This window comes from Eurytemora carolleeae, unplaced genomic scaffold (genome assembly GCF_000591075.1).
Source record: "Eurytemora carolleeae unplaced genomic scaffold, Eaff_2.0 scaffold1078, whole genome shotgun sequence".
Lineage (NCBI taxonomy): Eukaryota > Metazoa > Arthropoda > Copepoda > Calanoida > Temoridae > Eurytemora > Eurytemora carolleeae.
In genome coordinates this window covers 1,158-11,963 of record NW_019396969.1, presented here as the reverse complement: position 1 = coordinate 11,963, position 10,806 = coordinate 1,158, and the positions used below count along the sequence as shown (strand labels likewise).

General features: G+C 31.7%; 1 protein-coding gene across 1 annotated transcript in view; it reads left to right on the top strand.

Annotated features, from left to right (window-relative positions):
• The window catches only part of LOC111710619 (uncharacterized), a 28,422-nt gene extending 18,066 nt beyond the window's left edge, over positions 1-10,356 (top strand). The window contains exons 13-17 of the mRNA XM_023484734.1: positions 477-487; positions 1,000-1,091; positions 2,026-2,218; positions 6,165-6,208; positions 10,164-10,356. Coding sequence (XP_023340502.1) covers positions 477-487; positions 1,000-1,091; positions 2,026-2,218; positions 6,165-6,208; positions 10,164-10,286 — 463 coding nt within the window. The 3' untranslated portion in view covers positions 10,287-10,356. The remainder of the gene's footprint in view (positions 1-476; positions 488-999; positions 1,092-2,025; positions 2,219-6,164; positions 6,209-10,163) is intronic.
• The last annotated feature ends 450 nt before the right edge of the window (positions 10,357-10,806 follow it).

Below are 10,806 nucleotides of genomic sequence, written 5' to 3'. Positions count from 1 at the left end.
AGAATAGTAGAATAGTAGAATAGTAGAATAGTAGAATAGTAGAATAGTAGAATAGTAGAATAATAGAATAATAGAATAGTAGAATAGTAGAATTGTAGAATAGTAGAATAGTAGAATAGTAGAATAGTAGAATAGTAGAATAGTAGAATAGTAGAGTAGTCGAAATATTTACAAAATATGAACGAAATATTGATAAATATTGATAAATAATGACGAAATATTGATAAATAATGACGAAATATTGATAAATAATGACGAAATATTAATTAAATATTGATAAATAAATCTGCCAGACTTCAGGTTCCAGAATAATTGATGAGATATAAAGGTTTAAACATTGAAGAGTTAATGCCAACATCTTTTATATTTTATAAGCATTATCTGCTTTCTAGAAATGATGTAGTATTTAGTTTAGATCTATTTAATAAAGGGAGAGTTCGCAATTTATAAAACTTTTCTTCGACAGTTAATTTAAGAGATTGTCGACGTAGTTTTTGGCACATTCTAATTCAGAAAATAAAACAACCAAATGAACTCTGTGGTTTTCAAGTGTTTGTCACGAAAACGATGGCTTATTTTTATACGTTAAAACCCCTAAAAGGTTCACGGATTGACTGTCTTGAATGAAGGATTCCAATCTTTGTTTCCTAAATTACGAACCTCTTTTTTGTGTGGCCCTGTCTCTTTAATGAATTGAGTCTGTGCCACAAACTCAAATTTTCTGATGGCGTAAATCTTTGATATTTCATACTTTTATTAGTTTATTTAACACAATTCATAGTTTAAGATATCAAAGTTCATACGCCTTTGGGTTGCAAAGATATCGAAAAAAGAAAATCAGAATTTTTGGCAAAAACGCAGTTCCTTTATACCTTTTTTATCACGTACATGAAACAAATTATGTAAGATAAATGCAACTAGCAAATTTTTTTGATTAGTGTCTTATTTTTCAAAAGGAAAACCAAATAATATTGTGTGATTCATTTCTTATATGTTTAGAATCTGAACGTGGTGAGAAGAGTGTATGCATTCAACTTGAGGATATTGAATGTGAACTCGTCTTCATTGATCGACCTAGGACTGAAATATCAGTGAGTTCATTTCTTATCAGAGTTAGGACGGATATATTTTATTAGAGAAAAGAGATAGGACGGATATATTGTATTAGAGAAAAGAAATAGGACGGATATATTAGAGAAAAGAGATAGGACGGATATATTATATTAGAGAAAAGAGATAGGACGGATATATTAGAGAAAAGATATAGGACGGATATATTATATTAGAGAAAAGAGATAGGACGGATATATTATATTAGAGAAAAGAGATAGGACGGATATATTGTATTAGAGAAAAGAGATAGGACAGATATATTATATTAGAGAAAAGAGATAGGACGGATATATTAGAGAAAAGAGATAGGACGGATATATTATATTAGAGAAAAGAGATAGATGGATACATTATAGAATAGGAAGAAGAGATAGAACAGATATTAGAGAGTAGGCATTATTAAAATTAAGTTGAAAAAATAATTAAGACAGCCAAGAGCTATTTTTAACCTAATTGCTTTATACTTGTACTGTTAAAATAACCATCAATTTGTAATTGTAAACTCGTTCTCTATACAAATACATGTATATTAGCAATAAACTTTATCTTATCTTATCTTATTTCTCAACGTGAAAGAAAAACTTAAATAGTTAAGATGTATTGACTCAATGCTGAAGAACGGAAGAGAGATAGCATAATGTTTGAATAGGGAAAGATATATCGAAGATGAAGAACAGGATATCAGAGTAAATCTATATATTAGATTTTCTTTTTCCAATAATTCTATTTATAAATTGGGCCGTGATGAAGCATTATCTCATGGAATAAAATTAGAATGGTAGAAGTTAGATGGTAGATGGTAGACAGTAGATGGTAGATGGTAGACTTCTTCTTATAAAATTTAATTAATACACACAATGCTGTATGCTTTACGTTATCATCAGTAGTATCTATGTTTATATATATCTCTAGGCTGAGAATCTATTGAGCTCGTATTCTGCAGACTGTGCTGTAGTAGTGTTCAGTGTAACGGATGATGGAAGCCTGCAGGAAGCTAGAGAAGTATTAAATATTCTCTGGCAGTCTGGTAGTTTAGCGTCTAGAGCTGTTATTCTGGTTGGAAATAAAACAGATCTAGTTAGAACAAGAACTGTTCCTATTGACGGTAGGTTTTTAAATATGATTAATATATAATTTTGCAATTAAATATTTTTTGTGCAGGGGGGGGGATATTAAGGAGTGAAGTATGGGGAGGAGGGATTTAAGGAAATGGAGTCCTTTTTGCTATTTTTCAAGACTGGATACTTGTACAGATTTAAGTATGAGATTTTTAGAATTAATTGGCAAAATTTTGCGCGAGGTCTTGCACCTTTGGATCAATGTGATGGGTTGATTGGTTGATATTATGCAGTGGAGGAGGGGGGGGGGGGGTGTTGTCGAATAAAGTTGATGGCGGATTAACGGAGGGGAGGGGGTATTTTAGAGGAAATTAATAAAATAAGTGTTCTCCTGGAATTCAAATATTAGTTTTAAATTTAGATATGATACACAGTTTAGTACAGAAAAGATTTCATGTCAGTAACTTTTAATCTTGTTCACAATAGTTACCCACATTGAACAATGAATATTACCTTTTGACCTATCTGCGTAATATTTTATCTATGATTATTCATCAAAATATTTTGTCAAAAACATGCACATACCTTAAAATAGATAGAAAATCATTATTAATTTAATTATTTAAAGGGACTGTACGCGTGATTTTAAGGGATTTTCAATTTAAAGAGCGACATCCCCTATTCCCAACAGTACCTTGAACCCTCTAAACATTTAACTGATCACCGAGTTAAGATGCGTCACATTTATTCATGGAATAAAATTTACGTCCATCGCGGTTTTGAAAAATTCTGCCACTTCTAGGAAATTTAAATTAATATTTTTTCACATAAAGCAGCTCGCGACAATATTGAAAAGTCTGCCATCAGTTTTCAGTGGAAGGTTTATAGGGTTTAGTGTTGAATCGGGAATGGTCCTCTTTAAATGGAAGGTCAGTTTAAATTAAGCTTACAGTCCCTTTAAATTTGAAATCTTTAGTTTGAAATAGGGGTTGATTGAAGTGAAGGCAATTGTTCATTTTTTAAAGCATATTTATACACAAGGACGAACACAGGATTAAGTGAGGGGGGTGCTAGATTTATTTCGAAACAAATCCAGATTTAGGAACCAAAACCGCAGGGGAAATTTTTTTTTGATTTAAATTAAAAGACTCAAAAAGAGTCAAAATTAATGACCAAAGACTAAAAAACTCGATTTTTAACTTATCACACATTTATTGAGATAGATTTTTTTCCTGTTTTGCATTAGGTTTTCTTTCCCTTAAGTGTTATTAAAAAGCTATTCTGAAAATAAGAACAAAAAATTCCAAAAATAGAATCAAAAACATCAAGCGCATTTTTATCTTTTTCTGAAAAAAAATCACTAATTTGACTAGTAAATAATCAAATTGATCAAATTGGTAACAAATTGGCCTCGAATTCTCAGGGGGTGCAAAGGTCCTGCCCCCCCCCTGTATTTGCCCCAGTTTTTTTACAAGATTTTAGCAATTCTTGAAATATTTTGTATTTGCGGCTTGATACTTTGAAAAGGTTGTTTACCCCATTATATTTGATCTGAAAGTTCCTGCTCCAGAGAAAAATGCATCTGCTTTTATTAGGCAAACTTTATATTATTCTTTCTTATTAAAAATCCTAAAACAAAATTCTAAGTTTATATTTAAGTTTGAAATCGGATGAAGATTTGCAAATACAAAATATTAGATATTGTATTGTCAGACTGCCCTAGGAAAAACAGGAGGGGGGGTGGGGGTCTGAAAGAAAAAAAAGATTTATTTGGAAACTGATTTTGTTATTTTATTGCACGGAAAGGCGAGAGGGAGGGGAGGGGATGTCAAATATGATATTTGACGAACTCATTCATTTCCTTTAAATTTGTCAATGATTTTTGATGAATAAATAACTCATTCGTTATTGGAAGGAATTGCCACAAACTGAAATTTTATAATCCCTATATCTAAGGAACATGATGGTGTAAATCTTTGATATTTCAAAGTTAGATTATTAGATAACAGAATTCATAGTTTTAAATATATAAGGTCTCGACATTGGGTTGTAGAGATTGGGGGATTAGAAAGTCAAACTTTGTGGCAAAGACTCAATTCCTTTGTCGATGATTTTTGATGAATAATGAGTCATAACCCTATACATTTGCAACCTGATTATGTAAACCTTTAATATTTGAAACGTAGATTATTTGATCTAACAGACTTCTTGGTTTAAATATTTAAGGTCTCGACATTGAGCTGGAAAAATATTAAGATTAGAAAATTGGAGTCTGTGGCAAATACTTGTCAATGATTTTTGATTAATGACATTAACCATTGAAAGGAATTGTTTTTAAATTTCCAGAAATTTCTTTCTTACAAAAGTGACAAATTTTGCAACTGCATGTTTTTCTGCTGACATTAAGAATATATCTTGATTCTCAACTAGTTTCATCATTCTTCTTAAAAAATAAAATAAAATAAAAATTTTGTGTTTATGAATTGAAACTAAAAAAATTTCCAATCAAATAAAATAATAAAAAATTTGAGTGTTTTGTTACTTGTACCCACTACGTTCCTATCTCTCAAGTTATATGTTTTGTACCCACTACGTTCCTATCTCTCAAGTTATATGTTTTGTACCAACTACGTTCCTATCTCTCAAGTTTTATGTTTTGTACCCACTACGTTCCTATCTTTCAAGTTATATGTTCTGTACCCACTACGTTCCTATCTCTCAAGTTATATGTTTTGTCCTATCTCTCAAGTTATATGTTCTGTACCCACTACGTTCTCCCACTACGTTCCTATCACGCAAGTAATATGTTTTGTACCCACTACGTTCCTATCTCTCAAGTTATATGTTCTGTACCCACTACGTTCCTATCTCTCAAATTATATGTTGTGAACCCACTACGTTCCTGTCTCTCAAGTTATATGTTTTGTACCCACTACGTTCCTATCTCTCAAGTTATATGTTCTGTACCCACTACGTTCCTAACTCTCAAATTATATGTTTTGTACCCACTACGTTCCTGTCTCTCAAGTTATATGTTCTGTACCCACTACGTTCCTGTCTCTCACGTTATATGTTTTGTACCCACTACGTTCCTATCTCTCAAGTTATATGTTTTGTACCCACTACGTTCCTATCTCTCAAGTTATATGTTTTGTACCCACTAAGTTCCTATCTCTCAAGTTATATGTTCTGTACCCACTATGTTCCTATCTCTCAAGTTATATGTTTTGTCCTATCTCTCAAGTTATATGTTCTGTACCCACTACGTTCCTATCTCTCAAGTTATATGTTTTGTACCCACTACGTTCCTATCTCTCAAGTTATATGTTTTGTACCCACTACGTTCCTATCTTTCAAGTTATATGTTCTGTACCCACTACGTTCCTATCTCTCAAGTTATATGTTTTGTCCTATCTCTCAAGTTATATGTTCTGTACCCACTACGTTCCTATCTCTCAAGTTATATGTTTTGTACCCACTACGTTCCTATCACGCAAGTAATATGTTTTGTACCCACTACGTTCCCAAGTTATATGTTCTGTACCCACTACGTTCCTATCTCTCAAGTTATATGGTCTGTACCCACTACGTTCCTATCTCGCAAATTATATGTTCTGTACCCACTACGTTCCTATATCTCAAGTTATATGTTCTGTACCCACTACGTTCCTATCTCTCAAGTTATATGTTCTGTACCCACTACGTTCCTATCTCTCAAGTTATATGTTCTGTACCCACTACGTTCCTATCTCTCAATTTATATGTTTTGTACCTACTACGTTCCTATCTCTCAAGTTATATGTTCTGTACCCACTACGTTCTTATCTCTCAAGTAATAAGTTTATTTATCAAATGGAATTTCACAACAAAACCAAAAACTAAATTGAATTTCCTCGGAAATGAAATCAGGAGATAAAAGCATCTTTGACACCTAACCCAACAAAAGAAAAAAATAGAAAAGATTTGATATCTTATGTATTTTTTATTTTTCAGAAGCTCGGTCTATTGCCTCCAGCCATGATTGTAAATATTGTGAAGTAAGTATATTTAAGAACTATTTCTTTTTTTAAATAGATAAGATAACAACACTTTTTTCAGAATTATAACTTTAACTCTTGTATATTTCCTATAATAAAACCTTTAGAAGTATTATTTCATGTTTATAAATTTTTTTGTGAAGCAAATAGCAAAAAATTTAGCGAATAGGAGAGGTTTCTTAAATTCATTTTTATTTGGTCAAGTACAATACATGGGAAATTATTTCCATCAGAAAACTTGAATTTTATACAGTTGCACCCACAAAACAGTGCAATATAAAGACGACTTTAATTCAATTTTATGTTCATTCTATTTTGTGAAGGAGCAAATAGTTTTAGGAGTAACATGAAACACATTTTACTAATTGTACCTCCACACAATGGTTGCATTTTATGTTCATTAGACTGTTTAAAATTATAACTTAAGTCTGGCTGTCGTCTCTCTATTCCAAAATTGTATGAGTCTCACTGTATATTACATCTTTTCATCTACACGGCAGTTGAAAGAATAATGTAAAAAGAAAAACGACCTAAGATCAACCTAGAGTAGATTCCTGTGAAGATTAAAATGTTGAATAAAAAAGTTTTAGAGAAATCTTCAATTATTTTTAATTGAAGTAAACAGTTTGAGTTTGAACCTAGCCTGACATTGCATCAATACTTATCCGGTAAAACGTTTTGATTGGTATCGATAAACCTTTCAAACCAAACAAAAATACTTTCTCCATTTATTTTTGCAGAAAGTAATTCAGTATTTAATTTAATTATATTATGCCGCGACCGAAATCTATATATAAAGGAATTGAGTCTTTGTAACAAACTCTGCTTTTCTAAATCCTATATCTTTGGATTCCAATGTCGTAGACCTTAGATATTTCAAACTATAAATTCTGTAAGATCAAATAATAAAAGTTTGAAATATCAAAGATTTACGACATTGGATTCCAAAGATATAGGGATTATAAAATCAGAGTTTGTGGCAAAGACTCAATTCCTTTGGCTTGTCTGTTTGTTTGTCTGTCTGTCTGTCTGTTTGTATCCAATAAACGTCAAAACGGCTGAACCGATCGGACCCAAAATTTTTGTGGGACATCACGTGATCACAGGGAAGGTTTATGAATGATAAAAATTTTAAAAAATGTGTTTTAAAGGTTTTTAATTTTGCAAAAAAAAATTAAATTCTTGAAAATTTCAATTTTCAAAATTTTTTCAAAATTTTCAAAAATCCGCAAACATTTTTTCTTCTTTGTTTTTAAATGTAAACAAAAAGAACATGTTCACAATTTAAATAGAAGATGGGCGCGAAGCGCCCTAAAAGCCTAGAAAGAAGGGCGCAAAGCGCCTTGAATTTTTAGTATAAAATATTCTATTAAAGGGAAACTTAATTTCGTCAAATTCTCGATCAAGAGACAAAAAAATGCAGAAATTTTCAAAATTAAACACTTATATGCCCTGGGTGGCCTCTTTTTAATCTATGGTGAACATATCCTGAAACCCATATATTCCCAGCTGAGCTGGGGTAAAATTTTTACTGTTTTCTTATGGGTTTAAAAGTAAAATATCACCACAGCTGAGTACACCTTTCAATATTTGCGCATTTTTTGCTATGAAGTTCCCGCATTCTTTTATATGATCATCTTCCAGCATTAATATTTGGGATTTTCTTTAATATGTACTTTTTAAAAGTTTAAACTTTATATTAGATGTTATATAATTGACGTGCCATTTTTGTGTATTTATTTATTTTGATACTGTTAACATTTAAATTCATATTTCTTTATATTTCTTAATATTTTCCGGGAATAAAATTATCTTAAACCCTACTTGTCCAGGGTTCTCGACTTTTTTGATGAGATTGATGAGATCATCAAAAGAGTCTCGAACCCTCTTGAAAAGAAAAGTTTTTGGTTCAAATACTTTATACCTCGCCTCCCTTCAACCAGTAGGGTTATAAATACTTTATACCTCGCTTCCCTTCAACCAGTAGGGTTATAAATACTTTATACCTCGCCTCCCTTCAACCAGTAGGGTTATAAATATTTATTCTGAAGAGAAAAACGACGTTATCTTCAAGATATTTAATCAGGTTAAGGTTTCAACGGTACCGTTGTTAAACGGACATATGCGCCTTTAAGGAATTAAGGATTAAAGACATGTTTAAAGTTTGTCTTCTGGATAAAGTTCAGCAGCTGAATCCGATTAAATAATTCCCAGCACTGATTGTTTTATATATAACTATAAAGCAATAATCAGAACAGCTTCTCAGTTTTCATATTTATTATTCATATATATATCTTCTTGAAATAAGTCTAGAACATTTTCTATTGTTTATTAAGAATGGTTATATATACATATATATATATATATATAAATATACTTTATTGACTATTTAGAGAAAAAGTTGATAAAGCTGTTCAGTTTTTTTGTGTCCTGTTCTTTAGGAGTTTTTATTGTTTTAATAAAACTACAGAAGAATAGCGATAAATCATGAGAAAACTTCTGATCATGTCAGACACCTGATACATCAATAAATTAAAAGTTGTAAACCAAACCTCCCTTTATCTCTTTATCATAAAGACTTCCGTTCATGTATATATATGTCAGCTATAGCTGGCCAAACGGCTGGACCGAATGGGCTGACATTTTTTGAGGGAACCCATGGTAGCCCGGGAAGTAACATAGGTTTAAAAAAATTCTAAATATTTTTCTTTAAAAAATCGATTTTTTTTAATTAAAAAAAGATTTCCCACGGGCAACGCCGGGTACTTTGCTTCTCTCTTTGTTTGATTTGTGTGTTTGCAATAAACATCATGTATCCAGGGAAAGGTTTATGTACTTTTGCTGGGTAAAAATTTCGTCATTCTGGGTTCATCTGAGTTTGTCACATTGAAAGATTAGAATTAAAATATCCCGTAGAACTGATCAGTGATCATGTCGGCACTTTATTCAAAATATCTTTATAATAAGTTAAAGGAATTGAGTTTTTGCCACAAACTCTGATTTTCTAATTTCAATATTGTTGCAACCAAATGTCGTAGACCTTTAATATTTCAAACTATGAACGCTATTGGATCAAATAATGTAAGTTTGAAATATCAAAGCTTTACATCATAAGATTACAGAGATATAGGTTTTACAAAAACTGAATTTGTGGCAAAGACTCAATTCCTTTACATCTATGCCAATCAAGTAAAAACTAAAACTTTCTTCTGTATTTGTAAACCAATTCTCCTTGTATTTTTTAAACTTAACGGCACCTTCGTTCACGGAAATTTGCATTATACTTCCGATTGCTAACAGAACTATGCTCAGTCCTATACATGAACTAGGAAACCTTTAAACCTTTTTAAAACATTTTTACATCATTATATTATTAGAAGCGGCAGCGTTTTCAGATAGATCTTTTTTTGCTTTATAGGTGCTCTTAAAAAAATCTGAGATGTTCTTATATCATTACAACCTGATGTCGTAGACCTTTTATATGTACTCTGCTGGATGAAATAGTCAAAGTTTGTATGGGCATACACAGATATTTGTTCCGAGGGGAGACTTAAATTTTTTTCTTTCTTTCCAGGGGGGGNCAGAAACTTTTAATGTTTTTATACTTTTAAAAGGTTTTACGACACATGAGAAGTACAAAAAATTTAAACTTTATTCTGTAAAAGTTCTAATATATTTTTTATGCAAAAACGATCTTTTTGGTTCGTTTTTGCCTTATATTTTTACCTAGGATAATAAATTTGCATGTTTAATTAAAGCAAACTACAGAATACAATTTTAAATGGTTGGACGCTTCTCAGATTGTCGTGAAACCTTTAAAAGTCTAAAAATATTAAAAGTTTCTGTAAAACGAATCAAGCTATTGCCCATCGCTATTTGAGGCCTACAACATCCGATTGTAAAGAAATTCGGATTAGAGTTAAGTAATCAGTTTCTTAACTTGAAATTATTCTAGGTGAGCGCTGCACTTGATCATAATGTGGATAGTTTGTTGGTTGGTATAGTTAAACAAATTCATCTGAAACTATTCTCTCATCTACAGACCAAGCGCAGCAAAGGTCGTCTTTACACTAGGTAGACTTTTTTAAAATCATTTGTGGAGAATCGTTGAACTTACTTTTCTTTAACTTTATTTGAAGACCCTTCATAGATAGGACATTTCATGGACAGGACATTTCATAAATAGGACATTTCATAGATAGGAAATTTCATAGATAGGACATTTCATAGACAGGACATTTCATAGACAGGACATTTCAATAGACAGAACGTTTACAGACAGGGCGTTACGGAGGACATTTTATAGACAGGAAAATGTACAGACAGGGCATTTCACAGACAGGATATTTCACAAAGGACATTTCACACAGGACATTTCACACAAGATTTCACACAGGACATTTCACAGACGGGATATTTCACAGACAGGATATTTCACAGACAGGGCGTTTCGCAGGACATTGTACAGACAGGAGATTTCACACAGGACATTTCACACAGGACATTTCACACAGGACATTTCACACAGGACATTTCACAGACAGGATATTTCACAGACAGGGCGTTTCACAGGACATTTCATAGACAGGACATTTCAC